The sequence below is a fragment of the Penicillium longicatenatum genome (assembly GCF_028827895.1).
Source record: "Penicillium longicatenatum strain IBT 33135 chromosome Unknown contig_3_segment0_segment0, whole genome shotgun sequence".
NCBI classification, from domain to species: domain Eukaryota; kingdom Fungi; phylum Ascomycota; class Eurotiomycetes; order Eurotiales; family Aspergillaceae; genus Penicillium; species Penicillium longicatenatum.
Window position 1 is genome coordinate 3,714,060 of NW_026643121.1, and position 27,545 is coordinate 3,741,604.

Sequence of the window (27,545 nt, forward strand, 5' to 3'; positions counted from 1 at the left end):
GTAAAGGATCTGCACACGCGTCAATTGGGTCAAAAAATTCCACGGATGAACCAACCAAAGTGCGTATAACGTAACAGATACGGTATGATGCGGGAGATGCCTAAGCCCGCTCTGAGTGGAGGTAGATGGCATGTGGTCACCTGACCTCACCAACCCTTACTTAATGGCGAATAGGGGCGTAGCACACGTATATGGCAACAATTTTTGATACCTTAGACTTTTATATTTTTCCTCTCGTGGAAAGTGACTTTAAAACAGGCTAATTAAGATGCTAATCATGAGCGGGTACGAACAACTAGCCTGCAATATATCTTCTAACCTTCTAGAATCCTCAAATGGTATCATGTGAAGGGCAGATCTTTCGCTATCTTTCAAATGGCAAGCTGGCACGTAAAAGCCTTCTGATTCAAGACCTTGCTTGATTGCTGTCATTGAATAGTAGTTTTTGGCTCTATGCAGTAGCTTTAATGCTGTTAGTAGGGCCGACATTTCGAGTTCAATGTAATCATACCTTGATAAGTTTCATAAGTTTATTTCTCATCACTGGATCAGAAGACTTTGATTTTGCAGTGGAGAAAAGAAACTGCCACCGGTGGTTCATTCTTTGAAGTGATTGGCGAATGACGAAATCGTTAACGTAGCAGTGATGAAGCTCTTGGAAAATCCGATAATCTGCTTTGACCATTTCTCTGGCAATCGTTCGCGCTCCCGTTTGGTGCAGTTTCTCGGGTATCCCCCAGTCGATATCAATCAAGTCGCGTAGACTGACTTCAGAAAGTGGACAGTTGAGATTGATGTAGTTCAGCTGTCGAAGCACTTCCTTCACAGGCAATGCTTGGTTAAGAATCCCTTCTAAGGGTCCCTTGATGATATCAAGGTTACTCAGCTCAAAGGGCGAGTACTTTCCCTCAATAATACAGCCTACCGCATGTCTTAATGCATCATATATAAACCGATGAGTTTGGTGACATTTCTTACACCGGGTATTAGTATTTAGAATCACAAGGTGCGAATTTCATGATGGCCTACCAATTCTATGTCAAGCTTATATTTCGCGAAATTCCCGCTCTCGGTATCAAATACCAGACGACTCAACTTCTCCATCTCTTGTTTCAAGGTATTGATATGCACTGACGGCATCTCAAGAGATAATTGGATCCATGCAGAGAAAGGCACGCGATCAATGGCCTCCTTGCCTTTTTTCCTATGCTCCTCAAAGCTGAACGGTATTTTAGTATTCTGTTCTGGTGATAAAATGCTGGTAGAGATATCACATATTGGCAGTTGATCTGGAAGTTCAATTCCAGCTTCATCGAGAAACTGTTTGTTGAAAGGGCGGAACTTGTGAAGAAGCTGTTTTTCTTTGGTTTCAGGGCCATTTAATATCGGCAAAATATCTCTTTGGCGCCAAGACATGGCGAAGTGAGGACTTTTATCTTCCATGGCTGAGGTATGATTTGTGGATTGGCGTAGACTTAATATCTTGTTTAGTAACACCTCGTATACTCAAGTGAGGCCAAACTCTTGGATTGTTCAAGCGTTGTTCAAGCTGGGGACATATTACCTCCAGAAGCCTTGACACCCTGCATGGACTCCCTGCATGCTAACTAGCCAACCCAACGTCTAGACTCTTTTTGAATTTTGAGATATTTATTGAAGGTGGCTGGGTAAGTGCCGCCTTAAGTTCAGATTGTATATGCTAGCCTCTATGTCAGAGAGTATATGCTTTCACGAGCACATCGCCCGATAATGCGTGCATTACACCAGAATGCCAATACTATATTGAAAATAAAGTTTTATTCTCTCATATTACTTACAGAAGATAACTGGCAGAGCTGGTAAATTACACCGGGTGATATCTCCCTTTTCATTTGCCTCAGCAGGCCCGAATTCTAAAAAGATGAAATCCTCATTCAGCATTCCAGTGGGCAACTTTGCGGAATTCTTCATGCCTCTGTATCGCTATCTGGAACAAAGCCACCTGCGAGCTTGGGACAGGTATCCAAGTCCACGTAATCTCCCATTAGAGTTCTTGGATTGATTTTCTCCTCAATTCTCCTCCCAAATATGATGACACTCAAACAGTCTCGGGTAAAGCCAGTGTTCTCAAAATGGGCGGCCGCACATGACCATTCCATGGCAGGCACCCGGTATCGCTTTTCAGCGAGCAATCGGTTGATTTGCTGCTGCAATATATTGTCCAGAGCGACGTACTGGCGGGTTGCAGACACAATACTTGCTCGACTGAAGACAATCGTAGACAATTCGTTCTGTGGCATGAATTGTTGACATCTCTCCGCTATTTTCCAGCCAGACGCGCTGCTGGGAAAGCCTAATTGGTAGAATATGTAGGCCTCGAAGGTCTGAGATGGCTGAAAGTTCGTTCGTGGATTCATATTTGAGACGACGCAATAGTGAGGCCGCGGGCTTTCTTAGTTTGCAGGTCGTTGAGCTTTTTAAATGGTTTTATTTTCAATTTTGATGTGCAGAAAAATAGGTGTTCTGACTTTTAACGCGATCAGATCCTTTTTATGGGGTGCTGGTGTTTTGATTAAAGGGGTGTACATCTAGGACAGGTACTCTAACCTTTCAAATCGGATCTTCTGCGCCTACCATTCCCTTGAGGCTTTTAATGAATCTTCCCATTAGTTTAGATGCTTCGTTTACTAGGCTTTAGATGACCTTTCTTGCACTTCGATTTAGATGAAATGCAGCACGTATTATGGAAATACAAGGGTATCAAATTTAACACTCCCCGTCTGGTTTCAAACGTAAAGGGCACCGTATCTTTCTCTCTTCTCTCGCTAATGGCAATTAGTTGCGCTTCGGGATTAGGGAGAAACTAGACTTACGTGGCGTAAGGACTCTTGGATAGATGTGCAACAAATAAAACAGGCTATGATAGTCACATAGAGTATCAAGGAATGCCATAGAATAGCACCAAAAAAATCGAATTCTTCGTTTTCCATCACGAAAGCTTGTTGGTTCGACATTTCTGGCTCTGTCGAAAGATTCGGTCTGGCATTCAAAGGTTGGCTATTCTTAGGTCGGTCACTAGGTAATGACTTTTCGGATAAGTTTCAACAAAGCATAGGTTTAGGTGGGATGCATTGGTCGTGAAATAAAACAGGAGAGATAGAATTTGAAGCCCTAGTACCTTTAATATATGACTAGCTAGTTAATGCAAATTAGATACATTAGCCACTGCCTTGAATGGGTCATCGCTACACTGCAAAAAGTATTCTTGAAGAGCAGCTGGTGTAACCCTTCTATGAGGAACTTCGTTCGCAAATTCGGTGGCCAGCTTAACAACATTTTCTTTTGAATCGTCAAAAAAGTGACAGAAATATTCTGTTATGGTTGATGCATCAGGATTTCCAAATTCAAATTTTCGGTCCATTCGACCAGGTCGAGTCAGAGCAGGGTCAAGTTCTGCTATGACGTTTGTCGTGGCCACAAACAAATGACCTTCTTTGGTACCGATCCCATCCAAAACGTTCAAAACAGTTCCTAGAGTTACCCCCCTCTGATGGGATGTCGGCTCCATTGTGCCTACGTCCACTGTACTTACTTGTCTTTTGATCCCTGCACTGTCTATATCCTCAAGAAGAACCAGGCAGCGTTCAGGAGCGGATGGTAGTGTGCGAAATAGTTCTTGAAGACCGTAACTGTCAACAGTGGCGAGGTTGATTGTGTAGATAGAAAGTCCAAACTTAGCAGCAAGTGCGCGGCAGAGGCTGGTTTTGCCAGTTCCCGGAGCGCCATGAAGGAGATAGCTTCGCCGATAAGGAACACCGCGTCTGCGATATGATGCAATGACATCTTTACTGAGAAATAACTCCATATCCGACACGATGTCTTGTTTCATACTTTTGTCCAATGCTAGACTTTCCAGCATTCGTCCGTTTTCTTCACTCATTTTTCGCCATTGCACGTCTGCCTTTGACTGATATCCATTCATAATCCTCACTTTTCCGCTTTGGGAATCAATGTTGACCTTTTGAATGGTTTCCATGAGATCCGTAAGGGCGCCTTTGCTCCATGAGAAATAATACAGTATGATATTCTCGGAATTCCGGCTAAACGGATCATTGCGACTATCCTGCGGATCGCGATATAGGGCAAACCAATGGTTTTGAAATCGAAAGAAATGAAGACAACTCTGTCCTGGGGTGTAGCGAACTTTTATCACTTTTCCATGATACACTGGATCATCGATATCCGCAAACTCAGGCGCAATGTCAATGTCCCAAAGATATCCGAACGGATCGTTAGTTCCGACGATCCGAGAGCTTGACAAACTGTGGAATTCGACAGTCGACATCCACTTCGTGATTTGAGGGTACAGGTTGTTGCGATATTTTATTTCAGCGGAGGAGATGAATACTTCAAAGCATGGTTTTAGAGCCGCGAAAGTCCTTGGAAAGATGAATGTCAAAAGTGCAGGCATGGCCAACAGAAGGCAGACGTGAACAGAGTAGGAAAGCAGGTCAATTCCAAGCATAAATGAGATAAGTCGAATCAGCTGCAAAATGCCTGGGGAGAACGTATGAATGATCGGTGTAAGTGCATCGTAGATATTGTTTTCTTGGTGCTCTGTCATTGTGGTGGAAGGAATAATGGTTTTTGAAGGATTTTTAAGTATGATTTGGAACGGCATTCAAAAATGAGTGGGGTATGTTCGACTTTATACCCACACTTAGACTCCACAAACTGGGCTACTTTGATAAGTTAGGAGGCCCATGCTGACAGCGCAAGTTCATCTGAGGATCTGATTCTTTCTTTTTCCTTCTCGATGGAAATGTTTGTAACTCCAGGCTCCTCCATCCATATTTTAATTGCCTCTTCTATTGGTCAACGATACTATCTTATGCTTTCCGTTTCTCTTGATATACATTCCCAAGTAGTGGACAATTTTGTATCAAGTTGTTTTTCTATAGAGCTACTGTTGGATATCAGGGAATAGTAATAATGAAAAGAACAGGGCAGATTATATCTTATTTGACGAGCCCTGCTGAAAATTAAACCAGGTCAATTGCCGGTAATTACGTAAAGTTCTCCTTCCTCTCGACGGATTCGGTAAAATTCACGCGCAAAAGCACTCTCGATAGGGCCACAAAGCTTGGCCGTCACAAAAACAAAGCTTCAATGACTATAGTGGATTTTCGGGTCGACTTGGGGAATATCAGGATTAGAAGATGTGAATGAAATGATGATTTTCATAGTGTTGCAAGGAGTGGCTATTCTGAAACTTGATTTATGTTTTCGAATTAGATGAACAGCTATTTCATAAAGTAATTTAGTGCTTGTGTCAAACTTTCTAGGTCCATGCGAGCGGGAAAATGAAACCTTCATCTATACATCTCAACCATTCTTCGTCCCTTAACAAAGTCTGGCAGCTCAGAAGCTTCCACTTGTCTTCCTCTGGTAAACGAACTCCATGTATTGAATGTGCGTACCTGACTCTCATAGTCGTACCGTCGTATAATTCGGCAGAAAGCAATAAGCAAATTTCCCTTTTTCCTTGTGAGCATGGTTCAATGGACCAATGTAATCCAAAAAACTCCTTGAACCTCGAGATATCATTTAGGATCCTCACAGTGAGCCTTAGAGAATAACTCTATGTGGAATAGCTTAGTATCTAGAATAACAATGATAGTTGGATTTAGCTTACCAACTCATTGCAATGGGACTTCTTTTCGATATTTGAAGACGGAGGCATCATGGAACTGGGCCCAGAAGGCAATATACTATCAAGACTCGAGTTGCCGAGTGAGACGACGTAAGCAAATTTATAATGTAGGTTCCTTGGGGAACGGAAGTGTCTCTTCAACAAGAAACAAGCACAGCATCGATTCATGGAAGACGCGAGTAAAACCAACCTAGGATACAAGAAATCGCGATGCTGCCATCGATATCGATGGCAACCCGGTCTTTTATATTATTCTACAATATGCTGGCCAGTCCTGTAAGAGACAGCACGCTAATGCAAGCTTCAGGCAGGAAGGGATAGGTGCCTGGATGCGGGAAGTGCGCTGTATGATAGTATGATCATAGTCAAAAGATGGTATTGCAGAAAAGCATGATGCATTAACCATTCTAGCTCTTAGACTTGAGCAAATCTAGAGGATATGGCTTACACCTGGTATTCTCATTACGCAGAAAAGAAAAAGAATATATCAAAGTATTTAGATGAAATCATGTGGAAGAATACAGGGGAGTTCAATCATGATCTGATATTATTTCCAAGACTCGTTCCTGTCGCTCAGTTCGTTCTATCAGCTCATGCCCGATGTCTGGAAGGGAGAGCTTCAAGTCCCAATATTTCCAGGATTCGCGATGAGGTACGATGCTTTCAATCAGTGCCACCGTAGGAGCACTACCACCACCACTTATTCGAACTCCATGATATCGAACCTTTCGGTTCAAACTAAGCGCCATTTCGGTAATATCTTGTTCGTCTGTCGACGAAAAGTCGCCACTGCGCCATTGCTGCTGAAGACGATCTAACCAAGACGGCCCAATGTTTTCACGCAACCCCTGGAAGCCAGTACTCGCCCACATAACAAGGTAAATTTCAGCAAGATGAAACTTAATTCCTTCTCGCTGGAATATTTGCCTGCAAGCAGCAAACAAGGTAGGTTGAATTGGGATATATTGTCTGCCCGATGTGTGGGGTTGGTGAATAAGAACAGTATCTAAATTTATTTAGTATAAGTAATTGAAAGCATATAATATGTGCTTACCTGGAGTGACTGGTCTTATCTCTCGAGAAATAGTAAAGTGATCAATAGCGGATCTCGGCTGCACAGGCGAAAAAAGTGTTCGCGAATAAAATTCTTCCAACATAGGAAAGTCCACGTCTGTGCAATAGCTTGTTAGTTTCTATGGTATTTGCATAGTATTTCCTTACCTTGAGCTTCTTCGGTCTCTGCGACGACAGTGGCAGTATCATCAAATTCGTTCGCCTGTGAATGGGGATATAAAGTTGACGTAGTCATCTCTTCCTTGAGACTCGCGTCCAGGAGAAGTCCTGGTTCCTAATGGGTTTAGAATGACCACTACTCTGGTGTGGGAGCGACTGGATGAACAGAGGGTGTGAAGCTCTATTAAAAGAGACAATGAAATTATCAAGTCGCTAGTCAATTAGTCAATGTCAATTGACCGGCATATCTATATTTAGCAAAAAGGACATCCCAAACAAAAACAAAAAAAAAAAAAAAAAAAAAAAAAAAAAGATTTTGTGGCTCTCAATCTATCGATTCCGGAGCAACAAAGCCAGCGCTATCAGCCACTTATATAGCATAAAGTCATGTACTGGCTAGATAAGAAAATTTTACGGTCATTCTTACTTCGGTCTTTACTCCCTCCGTTACCGATTCTTTTACAAAGTGGAAGGCTCCACTATATGTTCTACACAAATGTTAGGATTGGCAATACTGGACGGGACTATGTAAATAAAAAAAAAAATGTTAAACAAATGCATCTACATAATGGATTCAATGATGAAGACCACCAGGATCTATCAGTGTTTAATGGGAGCAATTTCATGTCCCCATGGATATAAGCCGTCTGTGATTTGCCGAACCTTTTGCTGAAAATTTGTAAACCAGGTTGATTCACGGTATCGAGCAAGCGTCCTAGAGGGAAATAAGCATAGCGATAGATTATAAGGATTCTCACGTACAGCTTTCCCCCCTCTCGACGAACGCGGTAAAATTCATGCGGAAAATCGCCCTCGATAGGCCCAGAAAATTTGGCCGTCTCAAAATCAATTACAACGTGAATTTTTGGGTCGATTTGGGGAATATCAGGATTAGGAGGTTGAATGTGAATGAAATGATGATTCTCGTCCAAGTGTTGCAACGAGTGGCCCATTTTCTCTAGATACAGTCGAACAGGTTCGTAAGGATCGTTGTAGTTCATATCCGCTTCTTGGAGTCGTAGGATGACTCGCTTGGCTTGGTCCAGGTCCATGTTGAGTAATAAAATAATCTAAAGTTCAAAGCTGTGGGCGCCAGCCGTAGTTTATAAAACGGGGTCCAGGGGGGCGGTGTAAGTAATGCCGAATTTTTCAAATACGCGTTATACTAATCAATTAGTTGGTTACACGTGAATATTGGGGCGATTAGTCATTGAGGACGTGAATAGTTAATTTGAATAGTTAATTGGGGTTGAACCCCTTAGTTGAGGAATACGAAATCCATATACAATATGACCTGTTATGCACAGATAGCCTCGCAAAAAGAAGAAAAAATGGATCTAGTAGTTGATACCAGAATCTTTAGGTCGTAGAGAAAGTTGAACCAAGCAGTCAGTCATCTCGATGCCAGGTAGATACAAGGCCTGAATCAGATTAGCAACTTGATTTTATTACGTTTTCAATGAACGCTTACCTCAAAGAATTTCCAAAATTTCAGAGCCCTGAGAGCTTGGTGGTGTTTCGCCCAGGCAAACGGCGCATTTTCCCTCAAGATCTCGATCTTGCTCATCAACGTCTCGTTCCAGATCTCGTAGGTGGCCTGAGGGAGGTAGACATGGAGTTTGGCCAGGGCGTCGAAAGGCGTCTCCACATCGTAGAATTTCTACCGCAATAGCATGGCCACAGCCCCTGGGTGCAGGGCGATAGGTTTTGCACCTATTGGAGCACATGTCTGCGGTCGCTGAGGTTGTTTGACTTTGATGGCATCAATTTACCTGCTATCATTGTATTATATATGCGAAGATGGGTTCAGGCAGCCAAATGGAGGATATGTTCCAGAACAGGCCTGCCTAAGCCCGATTTTCTCGAATACTGGAATCACACGTTGCCAACTATACGATTTCTAGACTTGTAGTTGTCGCACCACGAACAACGCGGCTACAGCCCCTGGCCAGAGATAGCTTCTTTAAATAGAATTCCACATGTTTCCTGCCATCGCAATGGCACATCGATCTAGTCCTGAATTATGTGGATAGATAGCCCGAAAATATTGTTGCAGCAAGAGGGTGTATGCACCAGAAAAACCTTTAGTATACTTTGTTTACAGGTCGTATTTCGAATTCAAAACATTCAGGTTAGATTGCTAAGGATCTACTAGTATGACTGGCTGTGAAATCACAGATAGCTCGGGATCGGCAGTTTATCTTTATGTCAGCAATCTAATCCCACACTCGATAGTCTCTCCCTGTGGCGCGTTCGGACTTCTAGTCCTATTGTCATATGTCATATTGTAGCTTAGTAACGCTAACCGAATTCGAAAGTGCCAGATTCTGGCCCTTTTGAATCCGGTTAGCGTGCTCATGATATCAGCATTCTCATGCATCAGGATCAGAGACACCTAGCTGGAGAATCGTGGTCGCCCTCCATCGCCTTATCAAGACAAGAAATAGTCTCTGCCCACTATGGTATAATGGCTGCAATGTTGTCGAACGTGAATGGGAGCAAAAGGATCCTAAAATGGTGCATAAGCGTGTTGTAGAAGATGGAAAGTAATATTTTGTAGCAGATGGTGCGATGGGTCCTTTAAATGTGATGAACGTGCAGTGAGGGGAGGAGGGGGGGGAGGCGCATACCTCAGCGCGTCGCACGGACCCGCCCTTTCCAAGCTCTTCCGTCTCCTTTCCCCTCCCCCCGGATATCCAAAGCAGCTTTCTACAGCTGATGGGGATTTTGAGCTCTTCCTGAATTGTCCCAGCTTTTACCTTTTATTCTCAATGACTCATGAGCGCTTGATTCGATGTGAGGGTGACGATGCTACCTATACTAAGCACCTTGAACTACGAGTTGCTGAACTTGAGAGCGCCCACGGCACTTCCTGTTATCTAGAGCATCAAGAAAGCCACCATCGTATGACTGGGCAATGTAGACCATGCGAGGTCTGTCAAAACCCCGCCCGTTACACCAGAGACATCCGTATCAGTTTCCAAGGCAATTGTGGCGACAGGATTGGAGTACCCTCTGAAAGTCGTGAAGACAGTCAATCGAGCCAACATGATAATAGTGACACATGGCAATTTATTCCATATGAACCAGCGGGTGGAAACGACCCAGCAAATGGAGACGACCCAGCAAATGGAAACGACCCAGCAAATGGAAACGACCCAGCAAATGGAAACGACCCAGCAAATGGAAACGACCCAGCAAATGGAAAGAAAACCGCCAAGAATAGCAAGACCAAAAATCTCGAATTAGAACGTTTATCCTCGTTCACGTCCTCTATCAATGATCTACCCAAATCTGACGACTGGAAAGAGTGGACTTCCGTCCAAGATGCCAAACGAAAAGAGATCGTCCTTCACTTAGTATCAGGCATTGTTCCCTCAGAGGACAACAACCTATCATCATCCGAGACGCCGCCTAAATCTTCCGTCGTGCTCGAATACGGCATGTCCATGCGGCCTTCAGGAACGGAAACCTTGACGGACACCAAAAAGCGCCCATTTACGTGCTTCCGAGAGCTTGTCTTTTGTTCGCTATGTGCAGTTGAAATAGAACTCAGTCGTACCAAGAAAAAGAAACGTGAAGCCAAAAAAATCGTTTTCGAAGCTATGAGAATGGCCTTTGGGACTGATGGCGGCAAAAGGCCTCTAATGGCACGACTTCGTGGAGCCAAATGGGCGAACCGTGTCATTGATCTTTTACTCCGGACTCAGTGGGGTCTCCGTAGCTGGGACATCGTTTACGTTGGTATGAACCCCACTCGAGAGTATGGTGGAAAAGCTAACTGGTGACTAATAAGCTAAGCGTCAAGTCAACTTTTTCAAAGAACTCACCGATTTTTCTATAAAACCCGATGAGTTAACAAAGGGGTTGAAGGACCCAAATAGTCTTCCAGAGACATCAGTCCCCCTCGCAATTCCTTCCATCATACAAAGGATCTACCAAGGTCGAGTACCGTATGCCATCTATCTAAAGTGGCTTGCTATTTTTCGTTAACGTTCTTCACTATAGGTTAGATTCTATTTGCAAATGCCTGGGATACGAGCCTTCTGTTTATAAAAGGCTTGAGCTTTCTTATCTTGAAACTTTTCTCGCGGAAAACCCTAAGAAACGAAAGAAAGGCAATCCTGATAACTCTTCGAAAAGGCGCTGTCGGAGCTCGCCACCTGCGTGGTCAGAAGGTAAAACGCCTTGAACTATATTTCAATCTCAGTTTTGACGATCATAGATGAATCTTTCGACGTTCCAAATGGACTAGATCCTTCAAATGAAACCACATCCGGATTTTCCGAATCTTCACCCCCCAACTCGCTTTTCGATTGCAATATTGATGACCGCTTCGAAGAGTATTCAGCCAGTATATCAACTTCCACAGAGAATCCAGGTTCTTCTAGCCCTGTGACGAGTACCGCACCACCTGCTCAGTCACAAATTAGTCAATCCTGTTATTTCCGAGAAGATGACACACCAGATTCTGCTTCTTTTTCTTCTTCTCCGACGAGTGATATAAGGCGTCATTCATCTCCCATAATCACCGTGGCCGATGATTTTTCAGAAAATGAAGATCGTGAACCAACCGCAGCAAACCTTCCTCCTGGGACATACGGAATGCAATTTCTAGGCTCTGAGATACCTCCGGCCATGGAAATATCATCCTCGTCCAACGATACTGCCGACAAAATTTTTTATCCAAACAGTCAGCAGCAAGGGAACAACTCCGGTCCATGCAACTTGCAGGGTGATACGTGTTACATCGACGCTGAAAGTAATCTCTCTAGGAGAATGGAGACGTCTGGCTCGAAAGTAAGTCTGACAATAGTGCGTTGAATGAACCAAAAGCTTATAGGAATGAGCAGACCTCCCAGGACATACTCCTGTCGCCTGACCAGGGACAGTTTTATACGTGGACTATGGACAATAGCTCTCGTCTACCTGAAGAGCTCCCGCAACCCACCTATGACCCGCTACTTCCGTCGACTGGTTATGAGCAATTTTATACGTGGGCCATGGACAATAATAGCTCTCGACTACCTGAAGATCTCCCGCAAACCACCTATGACCCGCTACTTCCGTCGACTGGTTATGAGCAATCTTATACGTGGGCCATGGACAATAGCTCTCGACTACCTGAAGAGCTCCCGCAACCCACCTATGACCCGCTACTTCCGTCGACTGGTTATGAGCAATTTTATACGTGGGCCATGGACAATAATAGCTCTCGACTACCTGAAGATCTCCCGCAAACCACCTATGACCCGCTACTTCCGTCGACTGGTTATGAGCAATCTTATACGTGGGCCATGGACAATAGCTCTCGACTACCTGAAGATCTCCCGCAACCCACCTATGACCCGCTACTTCCGTCGACTGGTTATGAGCAATTTTATACGTGGGCCATGGACAATAGTAGCTCTCGACTACCTGAAGATCTCCCGCAAACCACCTATGACCCGCCACTCCCGTCGACTGACCGGAGGCATTTGTTTACGTGGACTATGGACAGCAATTCTAGTATGCATGAGGGCCTTCCGCAAACCACCCATGACCTGTTACCACTACCTTCTGATTTCGGCCAGGATTCGGATGATATTTTAAAGAATTTCGATCCAGTCAGGGCTGTGTTTCAGTTTCTATCGTCAATAGAAGCCAGTCGCTCCCGGGAAATGGAGAGCAATCAAACTTCAGAATTTTCAAGCGGATTTCAGAATGCTTTTTGTTCCCCCAGCAGGACTGTTTCAGCCATTTGAATAATAAGACAGGAATATTCGAGCTATAATAATGACATTACCGATAGATTCGGTTTGAAGAATATCACCGGGGCGCAATAATTAGAACAATCGTATCCGCACCCACCCCCACATCATTATTGACTTGTACGAAGAATCCGTCCTTCAACAACCAACCGTTCACTTTTATTTCGCCAGGTATTGGAATGAGGTATGCTTGACTTCGAAGATCTAGTTTCGTACGCTTCGACCAATATCTCAAGCGTCCTTCCCAGGACTAATAAAATTAGTGTGAATTTCTCCGGGAATAGATAATAATCATGCCTACCTCGTCAATATCAAGAGCGGCTTTCATACGAGTAATTAACTCCAAAAGCGCGTCCCCGCCATACTTCTTATTTCCGCTCTCATCCTCTTCAACTGCGGTGATTCGTGGTATTAATTCCTTAATCTCTTTTCGGACATCATTGGCCTCTTTAGGTAACTCGCGAGATTCCATCGGACGCGAAGATAATGGTTCTTGAAAGAGCGATGACGGTTCTAAAAATGAGTGTCTGGGATCAATATTAGTAACATTCCAATATGGCATGGCATTTAATCACCTCTTGTAAAATTTTGGTCGCATTCATGCTGCGGTCAGGAGGGGTAGAAGTCCAAGTGGGACATCTGTAGCCGGAGTTGGGCACAAGTCACATGACACCGAGAAATAACATCTCCGTGCCGTTTTTCTAATCAATGTAGTCAATGATTAAGACACGCCCGACCTCCTTGCTCCAGAGCATGTCCCGAAAGTCTATGGATCTTCTGCAAAGCTTTACATCCCGTACTTGACCATATTCTAGAGGAGCCTCGGCATCGGCTCTTCCGCTGTACTCTTTCTTGCCTAGCCATGACAAGCGTGGCATTGTGGTTCATATAGAACTCATAATTTCGCCAACCCAATAACACAAGGCTAGCTGATTCTTGAAGCGCTCGTGGAGTCTGCGCTTGGGAAATTTCTCCCACAACATATCGTACCTATTAATATCGAGGGCTCCAGCGTGCGAGCCAAAAAGGACAGGCTTGATGTTGTTCAATAGACAGTGTCCATAAGAACGATGATGAAATTTACTGTTATCGAAATCGATTACCAGGGTATAATCAACAATCTATACTAGACACGAAACAGTGAGGACGTCGACATATCCTTAGAGGAAAATTTGTCTATTCCGATCATAACTTGCAGACATATATGCGGCACGAGTTTAGTGTTGTCGAGCTACCCACTAGACGAAGAGCTCGGGTGAAAGTCGCTGCTGTGGCGCCCACGTTTACTTTTTCTGTTCCTCTCAATATCTTCTTCTGAGCTTAGCTGCTCTGGAGGGGTTCTGGGCCGGCGTCGCTTTAAAAAGCCAGGCGGAACCTGGTTGGTGGAACCTTGGTGTTGCGTCAGTGCTTGCTGCCTTGACTCGGCGCTTAAAAGAAAATCACAAAGCTGCTCCGATGTGATGAGAATCTCTTCATTAACCCCTATGAGACCTTGTGAGAGCTCCTCCGTCGCGAAGTCCCTAAGTGATAGTCGCAGTGCTATATCCTTAATTGGACTTCCAGTCTCTGTCCGAAATGGCTAATGGCTATTAGCACCATGATTCTTGATATGGAATGAGATATCTCATACCTCTGCACTTATTACGGCAGTTGCCCGAAACTCTTGCACCCCATCCACCATAATCTTTTCTGGTCGCCAAACAGTAATAGTCGCTCGCCTAGACCCTTCATAGTCGATATTAAAGGCAACCACAACATTTATACTTCCATCAGTATTTAGAATGTATTCGTCTGCCACGTAGGCAACACGACGGCTTTTTTGCGAATAGCATACTTCTAAAACTACGCCAGGGTAGTATGCCTGGAGATGTCCAAAGGATGCATCGGGTTCCCGTCTAATATAAGTTTGCTTCCCGTCTTTTGTGTCTTCGGGTAGAAGGATTCGGGACGTGGCAAAATGTTGGACTTGCTGCGCGAAATTGGCGATTGGGCTATCGCTTTGTTGATGTTGTCTTAATTGCCTCGATATTTCATCGACTATTCTTGCGCAAAACGTATCATGGAGAGGACTCGGCGTTCGGATTGTGAGGCGAGAGCGATTGGGGTCGTAATCGTATCTATTCGTAATGCTAAGTATATATCAATTTATTTAATGAATCGATATAACGTACCGTAGTTTAGTATCAACGTATTTATGAAGGGATTTATTAGTATCTAGTGCATGTAGAACTTGTGTGTAACCGCTTGGTTTGAGTTGACCCTCCCACCAAGGGGTTGGGCGGTAGCCTTTGCGATGACGGCGGAAGCGATTCACTATGGTTTGAGCACTTTGAGATAACGGCTTCTCTACCGTAGGCGGCGGTGTGGGAGGCATAAACACACTCCCTGGTGGGGTGTTGCTGGTTGCCATAGAGTAGGAATTAGAGATGATTTGTTTACGTCGCTGGGGAGGGAGATACGCTAGCGGCTTAGAGATCACGAGTTAAGGGTCGTGGGTCACGTGCTTGCTAAGTTTCAAATATGCTAGATAGTCCCGTGTGGGTGATCATAATTCTTAGGTGAGCCTTACTACTATATTAGGTGGTTTATACGAGTCCTTGCTTCGGGCTCATTTTATATTTTCGCCAGTGGCGCCTGATGAATGCTTTTACAGTAGTTTTTGAAGTTAGCTTTATTTGGACTTGATTGCTGGAAAATAGATCCGAAACGCACTAATCTTCTTTTAATCACCGCTTTCTAAGATCGGCAAAAGTGTATGATATGGCTGTACTATAGTTCTGGAACCAATATAATAATACTGTATTGTCTTTAGAATTGCGTAGAATCACTTCAAGTTTGATCTCTATGATTGCTGGCTTCCACCTGTGAAGGGGAAGAGTATGTACACGAATGGGGGCTCAGCGTCCACTCGTAGGTCACATGGGCTTAGTCATATATTCTTTCGTGAGCTTGACAACTCGTTCCGCGATCAAACATTCTGCTGCAGGATGAATCAAGTTTGCGCTTAATGGGGTCCAAGATTAGCCTTATGCATTTGGCTTATCCAGGCAAGCCCCAGTGGGGTTCAACCCGTTACACCTTCCGGTCATATTCATATGAGAGAAAGTGGAGAACGATATGCTAAAGTGATAGTTGCTTAGCGTACCATAATGAACCCTGGAAGGCTAATAAGGAAGCATACTACCTCGGTTGACCTTACTGAGGTACACATTCTAAGCTATAAGACTCAGTGAACAGGCCCTCTGATGATGTAAAGCTCATCTGATAGGGGTCCTTTTGCAACTCCTTCTCTTATACTATCAATGAGACGATCGAATAAATCATGGTCTCTGCCTGTTACCAAAAAATTTGTTGATATATCATGATCACCCTCTCCAACCCAGATATCATAATCATCACTTGTGCGGCAACAGGACATTCCAAAAGATGCAAGTGAAAGCCGATCGCGAATTCCAGCCACTAGTGACTGCCATGAGCCTCCGTTTTGTTTATCAATCGCAATAGCGTCCAAACTAATTTCTTTAAGGGTATTGCGATGAACGTAGAAGAAATCTAAAAGATCCTCTGGGTAACAAATGATATTCGAAAGCTCGAGATTCCGAATGCCTGGTACTGCCAATATTCGCTTTAGTGCGGCAAATCCTGCTTGTTCCAAGCCTGTGTCGAAACACAAATGTAAACTCTCTAACCTTGGAAATTGCATGATAAAATTGCTCAAAGATTTGGCCCAGAGTTCCGGGTCTTCGTCGTAGCTAGAATCCACGGCAAGGCTCAATGTTTTCAATGAGGTAATCCAAGGAAGACCTTTATCCCAGCAGAATTCAGGTAGGTCTAACATGTCTGGATGCATGTGTACTCGCTCCTGCACGGTGCCAAAGTCCAAAGTAGTGATTTGGGCCTCGCTGGCAGCTAAAGCTCCAATTATGACATGAATTGCTCGTCTGATGAAGGATTTCGAATCGTCCCAGTCGGTGCTTGATGTAGGAAAGAATCCTGTCTCCCTCTTCGCAATTCCGGCTCCCCAGGGTCTCTCCCACCCATTTAGGCCCACGGTATGGCAGTTGCTTGCTTTTCTTAAGGTTCGAGCCAAACAAGTCGCTTCCCAACCCATTTTCTGGAAATTCTCCTGACTGATCAAGTAGCCTTCGCAGCCCGTTTCCGCGACCGTACCCTGAGGAAAGGAGCACCAGATGGGTCGGGGAAGGAGATCTGCACACACTGCAGGAAGACACAAATAATCTGGAACCAAATGGTCCGGGCTAATATAGATGGACTTGATCAAAGGGCCGAGATCTGGATGACATGAAATGTTTAATAACGTCATCAGGCCTTCAGGACTCAGAAGGTGGACACGTTGGTGAAAATAGCGCTTGATAAATAGCAGGTGAGAGCATGCAGTAAGATATCGAGAGGCTAGACGATAATTAAAGAGGTCGTCAACTTCAAGGTACTCTGCAATAAGTGCAGCAATCTCTGGGCTCAGGTTGTGTATATTTGCCATCATGGTGAGTGTGAGACAGATACCACGAATTGCGGGGTTGGCTTTGATCCATATCCTCTTAGTCATATATAGATTGTATTATTACATACCACTCTGAAATGCTGGATTGGATATGGAGGTGGGTAGAGGTATTGTAATTTGAGTATTGAAGTTTCGTGAATACATTACACTAACGGCTCCATTCTGTTATTTAAAATACACCGTTCATTTTGGGAATTCATCTGGAATGGCTGATCAGCAACTATACCATTACAAGACTAGTAATATGTTTTAGAGTAGAGTTTATGAGTCAATTGTGAAGAGTGTAAAGGTAAAACTGATTTCGAAAACTACATACTGTACTCGGTCTGTGCCCCAACACCTAGATCAAGTGCAGCACGATATATATTGTCGATGTACCGTAAACTGAATCCAAGAAAGACCACGTCTATGTATATCTACCGTAGATGAATAACCGGGCCCTATAACGGCAGCACCGACACTCAACTCTGAGCCCTCCCGTGCATTGATACCCAATATACCCACTTCGAATAAAGTATACATAAGCATACATGGGCAAAAGACATAGGTAGTCATGTCTGACTTCGCTGGGAATTTCGTAGTGATACAAAGCAGGACAAAGCCATTGGCGTTGCCCGGCTTGCATACTAGGCCGGGAAAAGAGACGTGGGTGGTTTGAAGAAAGGTTTCTCCAGCGATATGGGAGAAAATACAATCTGGCGTTGCATATTCTTGTGGAAGATGACCCCGAGTAGCGGACCCATTGGTGTTGGTGGTAATGAGCGATGTTGACAGTTCCGCCCACTCTGCGCATGGCCTATGCCCATCACCGTTAATGAAGCTTAGTATAAAGAATTTGATGACAACATACGTATTCATCCTTCATTCGCAGATGTGATATTCTCTGCGGGGTTAAAAAGCCCCGGATCGCCCGTATTGGCCAACAATGTATGTCAGGTAGTGAAGCATTCCGGCGTTCCTGAGCTGATGATCCCACAACTATAGTTGTTGGAGCAGGTGCTGCATTCATGGCTGCAGATAATTTTCAAAATGTTCTCAATTTCTGCAAAATGGTGACTTTGCAAGTTCAATAACACTCAGGATCAGTCGAGGACGATCAGTCTTTTATATCACACTATGGGATTGAATACTGGGTTTGGAATTTTTTTGAGGAATAGGCTTGAAAAAGCAAGTATTGAAGAACTGTCTAGAGCGCGTTTGCAGACTATTGGACTAGACAGATACCGAGGAGGAGTGTGCAGCCAGGGAGAATATGTCTCGGATAAAGCGATTGAGACAAGCCAGGCACAGTAGAAGATATTATTTAGAGATCATGATCATTTTTCCCGCTTACTTCTCAAGCGCATTTGCAAGAGATCTAGTATCTGAAGCATCCCGAATTGGCTATATCAAATTACAAGTCCTGGAGAGGAAACGATAGTCGACGGCCAAGTGCGAATCATTTCTTTCCCGTCATTCAAAATCTGTACTAACGGACGGTTGGCTACACTGGCCAGTTTCCAAACGCCAGACGCCGATGAAATCATGGCATACAGTATGCTGGCATCATTCGTCAAAGTGTGGCCCAAACTTGTGGCTTCCAACGTGGCTTGCTCGAATTGTTGTTGCACCGGGAGAAGATGAGATTCGATGTCCACTGCCGCACCAGCCGTTGTCCGAAAGGCCGCTGTGACGATCTGAGCTGCGCGTCTCTGGATCCTTTGGATTAGGCTACCGAGCCTTTTGATCCGTCTCTAGGATTGACGAGAAAGCTTCTGGGCACATTGTTGCTCCTGGCATCACATGCACTGTTCCTGGGATCGACACTGTGATTATGTGGGTTCATCACCTCGTGCGAGTCCTTAATACTGATCGAACCGCCTCTGAAGCCGTAAGCCAGAACTCCACCCAGCCGAAGTGGCTCTAGGAACGCATCAGTAGGCTCCGGGAACCCGATTGCTCGTAGAACTACGGGCGCAGTCCTCAGAGTCAGCCGATCGATGGTACTCCAGAGTGGAGCCGGGAGTGAGGAGCATAGACCAATCAAAACTTGGAACAAGTTCCGCGCGGAGCGCCGTTAGCTTATAAAACAGCTTTCTTTTGTCTGCATGCAGCCTTCTCGCAAAACCAATCACATCTGAAGTTGCATCTGAAGTTGTAAAAGACATCAATTGATGACCCTATCCTAGAACTAGGGGCGCATGTCGCTGTCCGTAGGCATTGTGTTGCAAATCAATTAGTAGTCTTCAGTGTTTTGTTTCTACGTCATACTACGATAGTCTTTCTGCTAGCGACCGACCGTGTTTTGTGATCTACACCACAGTAGGCCCGCTTTTAGCCCCATACCAACCGGGGTCGCAATTTGAACGCCTAGAAGGGACCCAAATTTGGACTCTCGACCTTTTTGAGGGTCACTGCCAGGACTATTTACAGACAACGGTGAAGGAATAAAGACCTGTGAATCGGGGTGCTTCGACACCGACTGGAGGATGACGACCGGAGATCCACTTGGGTGAAAATGAGTGCCTGAGCGCATGTACCGCGTTGTCAAATAGGTTAGTTGTTTGCATGCACATAAGACAGAAGCTGGTCCAGTGTTCTTGGTAATGGCTTGGACATCGTGACATGTTCATTGGTGAAACGGATGTCTCATGAGACATCTATTTTGACCTTGTCAGAAGCCCCCGTATTATGTGACATTGCAAGGAAACAATCCAGGACTATTGAATACTGCGTCTCTTATAGGTATCCAAGTAGCAGCGGAAACAGCTCACGCGGTATTTATACATTCCTAAGTGTGCACAGAACTAGCGATTGTCTTGAGCTTATATATTGGACCACGTGTACCTAATTTCAACTAGCCAGAGTGGTACTAGGTAGGAGTAATAAGTGAATGACAATGTCCGAATAACAAATTCTGCAAGGATGTTGAACTCGATCTGAAATAAATAGTTTAATTGACAATTGTAGAGATCGACGTTAAACCTTCATTCGGGGGCCTTTGAGCGCTCTCTGGGGGCTCCGTATCGGAAGTGCTTCGTGACCCAGGTGATATGTGTTTGTGGTTATCACAAACATGATGGCTAAGGGCCCAATTGGCAGGCAGGATTGCAGTCCGATTGTGAGACTCTGGCTCAAAAGGGAACTTACGGTCAGGGTGTTTTCTCTTCAAGTGGCCGACCAGTGAGCTTGTTGTCTTTAAAGTCGTCTCACATCCAGGGATCGGGCATGGCTGGGGTAAAGCGGCTTGCATTTGCTGTGAATGAGGAGCATCAATAACGGGAGTTGCTTCATTTCGAGGTTCGCGAGTCACACTTGTCGGTCTGATAGGCTCAGTCCTAGGACCCTCAGGATACCAGGATTCCTTGAAAGGTTGCAAGTGGGCCCAGTTTGCGCCAGTCCCGAGCGGTGATGGTTGTAAAAGGGGCCGTGTTGGCTGTGGTGGATGAACAATAATATATTGGCGGATATTCTAAAAATTGTTCAATAATCATTTAACGGTCCGGTAAAGTCCCACTTACAAATTGCTCATCTTGAATTGATCTCATAGTGCGCTCGTACTCGCAATCTTCATGATATCGATTGCTAAGGGTATTCTGCCTGATTTTCGAAAGCCAAGTTTTGCGCTCGTTCAGCCAAGCGAGACGTGCCTGGAAATCGGCCGTGTCATCTTGTATTGGTCGACCGAAGGATTGAGAGTGGATCATGGTCACAGAATGGGCGGGCTATTGGGCTAAGTCCCTCATCCGAGCCGAAGTCATCTTATAAGTAGGAACATCTTGTCATAGTTCAACATCAAACTTTGGGACACAATGATGTGTCTGACGTCACCTTACATTACAATTTCAGTGTTCAACAGCAGAGGATTCTGTTACCGTTCAACGTTGTCTTACTCATATATCACAATTCTCGGCCACCTCATATAAGAGACTGTTTCAAGCTACTTGTATCACAAATCGATATTCTGGGATGGCAGCTATCCGAAGGCAAAAACAGCAATTGCTACGTCGAAGAAGATGTCTGTTCAAGAAAGCCTGTGAATATAAACAGGACTTTCCTGTGGAAGTATTACTATTGGTCCAGCTGCAAACCACCGGCAAAATATACTATTTTAATTCAAGCTCTTCCACGCAATGGCCCATAACGGAGGCGGAATTGGTAGGCTTATACCTTGTTTTTGAAGTTCTTTCTAACATCAGTAGGCACTCTACTACCCAAAGCCCGAGCAGGTCAATTCCCAAGTCACGCCACTAATGAAACAGACTGGGGCAGGACTAAAGTCCTAAACAAAAAGGACTTGAAAGAAGGAATGTCGCAAAGTTAATTTAGCCTATCATGTCAAACATGGACCAAGTCCCATTCATCCACTGTCTACGTAAGACAATATGTACATAAGGGCCGAAAGTGCCCTATTAGCTTTTGTCGACCTTCTAGATTTGATCATCTGTGAAAACAATTTACCAATGATCTTGTCACCAATATAAGAAGAAACAGAAAATCCTTTAGATTCCAAAGTCATCAAACCCCTATCGGTGTGTTCTTGACTCTCCTTCGTGCAAAGGTGCTCGATTATAGTTGTAATCAGAGGCGATATTGATTTTCGCACTCGTCCAACTTTTCTAATCTTCGAATTACGAGCGAGGCTCTGATTATTTTAGCCATATGGTGTTAGGAACTACGAGGCTGTGAATGCTTACGTCATGTTTCCCAATTCGGAATTGGGAACGAAGTTTGTATTTGGGTGCATTTATAACCAGTGCAGCGAGATACCGCAGACAGAGACATCTCTGGATCTGTGTAAGGGCCAATGTATGGTCTAGGATGATTCGTAGAAAAAGGATCGAATAGGCTTGTTGTCTGTCCATGACCATATGTAATTTTATATCACTAGAAGCTGTGGCCTTATTCACATTATAAGACCAACGATTTCAATTGATTGTACAGGACGAAAGGTATTTTTTATAGCTTCACGGCTGGATGGATATTATAAATTGAGAATACAATTACCCTGTTCATTAGCGACCCCGGTAGTGCAGACGTGGGACTTCAATAAGCCCTTTGGTAGATACGGTGGCAGCAATTAGCCGGGAACCAGCAAAAAGGAATAAGTGCACAATTCTGCCATCAATGCAAAATTATGGAACTACCTGGACCTAGCAAAAATAAATGACGAATTATTGCTGAGTCTTTGTCAACCCTGATATCTTGACCGTCAGATAATTTCGGAATCATCTCCCTCTAAAGACACATTCACATATAATACGCCCATTCATTTTCAGGGGACACAAAGTATATCCTCTAAATCACTGCCGAGCACAAAAATGAATGTGTAGCATGCATGAATGAACGTGAAGGTGGCTAAAGCACTGCATACTCAATGTAACTAGTACAGTCAGTCACTGGCTAAATAAGGTTCCTCCCTCCAGACAGCTTTTTTTTGTCGGGGCCCGGTGCCAAGGCCTTTGTGCAGATCGTGTATTGATTGGTTCGTAGCAAATTGAGGACTGTCGTAAATGCTCCTTATTGAGTATAGAGTACCGTAGTCATCTATGGTAGATATATCTTGAGGACTCACCAGTCAGGAAGATAGAGATAGAAAGGGAGTGAATGGTAAGGAGGTAAGGGACTGTGTACGGAAGTGTTGATGTATTATTCAAATAACTGTAACTGTATAATATCTAAGCTATGGGGGAGTATATGTGAGCTTACGCTGTGAAGGCAGTGAAGAGCCTAAACCTTCGGCCGAAGCCCCGAGCCCAAGGCATTGGCGTTCCTAGGCTCGGGGAGTTCCACCGCCAACATCATCAACGTTTTCCGCCCAACATTCAAAGCACCGGGTCATACACGGCACACAACATAACAGCCCTCAACTTGGTATAGCGTGATCAATAAAAGTCTTGCGCTAAGACCTTAGTAATGGGGCCCGACAAAAGAAAAGCAGTCTGTACGGAGGAAGCTGATTCGATAATGACTACGCCATATTATATAGAGACTTTGAAAGCCCAGAAGACGCAAGAAGTTGCAATAGCCCCATTTGATGGCTTTGTTTCATTCCACTATAAACAAGAGCCGAAAACTTTCTCATTCTTAGCGTTTCTGATTTAGGCATAAGCATACGATTGGAATTGATTGTCTGTTGCGTGAAAAGGAAAAAGGCCTGCTCAGAGTAGCTGCTACTTGGAAAGAAATCCATCACTCCAAACGTCTAGCCCTTTTGAGAGGCATTGGATATTCCCCAGGTGGACTAGAGGTACTTCGCCTTTTAGGATGTTGCATGCCCGCTTTCACGATATCAAGTATGGTTTCCCCGAGCTTTTGACCAGCAGCTATCATTGGTTCCGATAGAGTATCAGCACAATCGAAAGTCTCGATGGATCGTGGATCAAGACACGATGGTTCCCAGGAAGCGCGTTCCTCGGGTAAGGTGCACAATCCGGCTCTCAATTGAACCACTTCATTGCTTGCTTGATCAAGCGCCCGAGGATCGGTGCCAGGCGGCGCGACAATACCGACAAAGATCCGTTCTGTCTCATCAAGGGCAGAGGGCATCATCTTAAGATGAACTGAATACTCCTGACGTAGCAGAAATAGAATTTCTTTCATCAGATTGTACGTTGCGAAGGGGTGCAAAATGGCTAGCGGTAAGACAAGGACGAAAAAATCCGGCCTCTGCGCAGAATCGAGAATTCCTCTGACCATATTAAAAGGGGACAAGATTTTGTCAAGTGAGTTATTTTCATCATCATCAAGCTCATTCGGTGAGCAATCAGGCACCCAGCCATCGGCATGAAGCATAATCAAGGTCTGTTCGGCCTCGCGTGGTAAAATCCCCTGATCGCATTAGTAATACTTTAAGAATTCGCGAGAGACCGCGCGGCTTACCTCCTGACTATCACTATAAATTGAAAACACTCTCTTGAGTCCAATTTTAATCAGTTCCCCAATATGTGTTATTTTTTCTGGGCACATATCGCGAACCATTGGTACGGCAGAGAAACATGGCGGTGGATGAGAAAGCGGGATTGCCCCTTCATGGCTCGGGGCTTGTAGCAACGGTATCCAGGACGCGGTCAAAATTTCGTCTCCTGTGATAGCAAAACGGCAGACGTGACAGACTGCGGAGACTTGGTATGATCAGCAGGAATGGTCGTTCAACATCAATGAGGGAGTATGCATACAGCTAGGCTGATCCACGAACTTCACTACCGTTGAGGGATCCCACGAAAGAAGTTCTTCAAATAGGATTATATCGGCATCTGCACTTTCACCAATGATAGAAAGGTCGTGGAAATGGAGAACGACCTCTCCAGGGAGGGCAATATCGGGGGATGTCGTGCAGCAATCCGACAAAAAGGAAAATCTTGTTGCCCTCAGAGAGTGCACAAGTTTGTCTTCGCCAGGCTGAAATATTATCTCGTGAACGAACAAGACACATCTTTGTTGGCCACCCGAGCGGCTAAGAGTTACCCCAAGATACTGCTGCGTTTTTATTGTCCCTGCAGACTGAGGAGTTTGCAAGGGTACAGACTAATGTGGATTAGATTCAGCATTCTCCAGTGTAGCTGAATATCTCACCTGTCCATCGCACACACTTGCGTGAGATGGCCATAGCCCCTGTAGTCCATGCACGGACCCACAAGTCTCCCAATCCGTGAGCCTTTCTCTTTGCGTCTCTTCTATCATCCATTTCTTGAGTTCAATTACCCGCGATTCCGCATGTGACTGGATGGTAGGGTCAGGCCAGAGACTGTCTGTGACATCTAGGCTAGTTTGTTCCAGAAAAACCGAGTCACTCATCGTTGAGCAATCCAGATCAGATGTCCCTGTCGAACTGTTCGCAATTTCCACTATGGATCCATGCGGGGTATATCGATTGTTAACCGGCACTTCAACCATGTCTTTCAAGTCGGATTTGCTGTTCGTTGGAACAGGCGCTGGCGGTATTCCACAAATGGAACCCTCGCAATTGCGTGAAATGACAGGAAAAGTGATAGAAGACTCACAAGGGTAGAAAGCCACGGTCTTGTCATTAAGTGCGACGTCTTTGGTGGGGCAGCTGCAGTAGCTTGAGTTGGAGTATAGCAAAGAGTCTCTCTGAACTAAACATTGGATATCATGAAGAGTAACTCTGTACTGGATGTAGGCACCGTAGGCCTCTGCAAAAGCATGGCTATGACCAACATCCCACTGGACGATAACGGAGCCGGAGGTTGTCTTCGCACGGACAGCACGGGGCATATCATGAAGTCTTTGTAGCCCCCTACGACGAAGGACGGGAACCTCTGTGCTGACGACAAAGATGTGTTCTTGCAGCAAAGACAGAACCTCAAAGTATGCATCCTCAATAACATGGTCACAGAAAAACCAGCTTTCAGCATCCTGTTTACTGAATAACGGACAAGGACTATCTGCATGGGAACTCTGCGGATCCAGCCATTGCTGGTGCACATAAAGTGCACCTTCAACAAGGGTAAGAGTTATTCCGCCCTTGCATCCTTGCACGTAGACGATTTGGATTTCCTGCGTTTGCGCTTCTGCTGCGAGAAGACCCCTTAACGCACGATCGAATTGTCGAGAAAATAGCGTGTCAGGAATTTGAATTTTGCCTGAGCTTTTCAGTCGAGACGCCAATTCTTCATCCGTAGTGCTGATGAGCTTGAATTGCCTTAGGAGTCTCCATAAGGACGTCGGCATCGAAGTAGGTTGTAGCTCCAGTCGTCTTTGTATATTCTGTATTGCCTGATTTATATTAAAAATAACCATAGAAATTGAGCTGAAAAGCTTACCGGCTCGCCAACATCAGGAGGATGATAGAAAAGTCCACGAATCTTGGCATCTTCTCGCAAATGGACCCATACACTTCTTGCGGTGCTTTTATTGACCAGTTCTTCGAAATTTCTGACGTCCATCGCGTCTGGAGTTTCCATCAAGATTTGAGAGTAGAGTGCTACCACATTCGCAGCCCCTTTTTCAATAGCTCGTGCCCAAATCTCAGTAATACAACGCTGTGTCGTTGGACACATGCCAATGCATCGCTCACGATGAATGAGTCCGGTTCCTAAATTGTATCCGATTCTGAACTCTCCGTCATAACTCCCACAATCAGCATAGCGTATGCCCTTCACGTATATATTCCCCCGGTACCCCTCATCAAGGATGAGATCCCCTACCAGAGTGCGAATCAAGCCGGGCGGAGGTTTTATATCAATTGTGACCTGCATCCATCTCCAAAAGTCATATTCATCCAGTCGATGCACTGCACTGTCTCTTTTAATCACCACAGAGACATCCCGCCAAATATTTGCGATGAGTTCCCTGGGTAGGTTTTCCTCTTCATTCTTCGCAAATTTGGCCTTTAGACGGTGGGTCTTTTCCCGACTTGCCGGAGTAATGGTGCAGTAGAAATTTCGGCTTTCACGTCCGCGAAATGTAAAATTCCAATAGCAGCTGTTTGCGCATACTTTAACATGGTATTGTTTCCGAGAAAAAGCCAGCGCGGCCAGCTTCAACCCTTCTCCGTGATGACCAATGAGGCGCACATCCCCTGACTTAGCCGAGTAACCAATTTCAAGGCATCTGGTATCCAGAAGACTATCAAAGTTCGTCAGTTCAATCACTCCTGTCGCCTTTTTAAAGCAGATGAAGCCTGCATAGCTGGCTTGGTTCGTGCTCCCCGTCGGAATTGGTTTGGGAACAATGAGGAGGATCTCTTTGTCTGTCTCAGTTGTTGCCACTGGAAAGCCAAGTGGTGGCAAATTATGATCTTGCATGATAGCGTCCTTCCTTCGTCCGGTTAGTATGTGCCTTTTCAACACTTGGGTCCCGTACCAGTTTTGGTAAAGCTCTCTGAAAGCGTCCTCGTCGCTCCAACTTGCCACACAGGCCGATGTTAGACATATTGGCTGCTGGGTTGCGGAAGGAAGTATTTCCGCCATGTCGATGTGATTGGATAGTTTGAGCTAGATAAAACCTATTGCGGAACTTGATCAGATGGAGGTCCTGAGGAAAGCGAAGGTTTCCACATATTATATGTAATTAGTCACTCGCTGCCATTGGCAACCTATGTTGGCGCTGAAGATGATATTCTTCTTTGGCGATAGTGCGCTCCGTGTGAAAGTCTATTTGCAACAGAGCGTTGAACTAATGACCTTCAACCCCTTGCGTAATCTTTTGTCTACTATGGAGGGCGCTCGTTCAACAAGTCGGCCCACCGTGTTCAAAGCTAGTCAACTTGGCATTCTAATACTACCCTGGGCTGATACCCATTTCTCTAGGAGCATCGAAAAGTAACTTTATTTAGAAATGGAAATATAACTATAAGCAATTGAAGTCTTCAATGCCATTCACAAATAGGACGAGAACTACTCTC

The 27,545-nt window shown here is 44.8% G+C and overlaps 9 protein-coding genes across 9 annotated transcripts; 2 read left to right on the top strand and 7 right to left on the bottom strand.

Moving 5' to 3' along the window:
• Nucleotides 1–1,946: 1,946 nt before the first annotated feature.
• N7484_006733 (uncharacterized protein) lies at nucleotides 1,947–2,396 on the bottom strand (the record flags this gene model as incomplete). The annotated part of the gene is made up of 1 exon (XM_057117151.1): nucleotides 1,947–2,396. One exon carries the CDS (start codon nucleotides 2,394–2,396, stop codon nucleotides 1,947–1,949), a length of 450 nt encoding a protein of 149 aa, XP_056973034.1.
• A 782-nt stretch (nucleotides 2,397–3,178) lies between these two features.
• Nucleotides 3,179–4,603, bottom strand: N7484_006734 (uncharacterized protein; the record flags this gene model as incomplete). Its single annotated transcript, XM_057117152.1, has 1 exon — nucleotides 3,179–4,603. One exon carries the CDS (start codon nucleotides 4,601–4,603, stop codon nucleotides 3,179–3,181), a length of 1,425 nt encoding a protein of 474 aa, XP_056973035.1.
• A 1,619-nt stretch (nucleotides 4,604–6,222) lies between these two features.
• N7484_006735 (uncharacterized protein) lies at nucleotides 6,223–7,001 on the bottom strand (the record flags this gene model as incomplete). The annotated part of the gene is made up of 2 exons (XM_057117153.1): nucleotides 6,223–6,698; nucleotides 6,914–7,001. 2 exons carry the CDS (start codon nucleotides 6,999–7,001, stop codon nucleotides 6,223–6,225), a joined length of 564 nt encoding a protein of 187 aa, XP_056973036.1.
• A 485-nt stretch (nucleotides 7,002–7,486) lies between these two features.
• On the bottom strand, nucleotides 7,487–7,977 carry N7484_006736 (uncharacterized protein; the record flags this gene model as incomplete). The annotated part of the gene is made up of 3 exons (XM_057117154.1): nucleotides 7,487–7,522; nucleotides 7,589–7,640; nucleotides 7,688–7,977. 3 exons carry the CDS (start codon nucleotides 7,975–7,977, stop codon nucleotides 7,487–7,489), a joined length of 378 nt encoding a protein of 125 aa, XP_056973037.1.
• A 1,719-nt stretch (nucleotides 7,978–9,696) lies between these two features.
• N7484_006737 (uncharacterized protein) lies at nucleotides 9,697–10,713 on the top strand (the record flags this gene model as incomplete). The annotated part of the gene is made up of 1 exon (XM_057117155.1): nucleotides 9,697–10,713. The coding sequence occupies one exon, from the start codon at nucleotides 9,697–9,699 to the stop codon at nucleotides 10,711–10,713; it is 1,017 nt and encodes a 338-aa protein (XP_056973038.1).
• Nucleotides 10,714–11,832: 1,119 nt separating this feature from the next.
• On the top strand, nucleotides 11,833–12,669 carry N7484_006738 (uncharacterized protein; the record flags this gene model as incomplete). The annotated part of the gene is made up of 1 exon (XM_057117156.1): nucleotides 11,833–12,669. One exon carries the CDS (start codon nucleotides 11,833–11,835, stop codon nucleotides 12,667–12,669), a length of 837 nt encoding a protein of 278 aa, XP_056973039.1.
• Nucleotides 12,670–12,733: 64 nt separating this feature from the next.
• Nucleotides 12,734–15,085, bottom strand: N7484_006739 (uncharacterized protein; the record flags this gene model as incomplete). Its single annotated transcript, XM_057117157.1, has 6 exons — nucleotides 12,734–12,925; nucleotides 12,977–13,202; nucleotides 13,911–14,064; nucleotides 14,119–14,254; nucleotides 14,306–14,792; nucleotides 14,847–15,085. The coding sequence occupies 6 exons, from the start codon at nucleotides 15,083–15,085 to the stop codon at nucleotides 12,734–12,736; spliced, it is 1,434 nt and encodes a 477-aa protein (XP_056973040.1).
• Nucleotides 15,086–15,901: 816 nt separating this feature from the next.
• Nucleotides 15,902–17,179, bottom strand: N7484_006740 (uncharacterized protein; the record flags this gene model as incomplete). Its single annotated transcript, XM_057117158.1, has 1 exon — nucleotides 15,902–17,179. The coding sequence occupies one exon, from the start codon at nucleotides 17,177–17,179 to the stop codon at nucleotides 15,902–15,904; it is 1,278 nt and encodes a 425-aa protein (XP_056973041.1).
• A 6,189-nt stretch (nucleotides 17,180–23,368) lies between these two features.
• On the bottom strand, nucleotides 23,369–27,111 carry N7484_006741 (uncharacterized protein; the record flags this gene model as incomplete). The annotated part of the gene is made up of 6 exons (XM_057117159.1): nucleotides 23,369–24,007; nucleotides 24,059–24,300; nucleotides 24,355–24,703; nucleotides 24,752–25,915; nucleotides 25,963–26,959; nucleotides 27,005–27,111. 6 exons carry the CDS (start codon nucleotides 27,109–27,111, stop codon nucleotides 23,369–23,371), a joined length of 3,498 nt encoding a protein of 1,165 aa, XP_056973042.1.
• Between the last annotated feature and the right edge of the window lie 434 nt (nucleotides 27,112–27,545).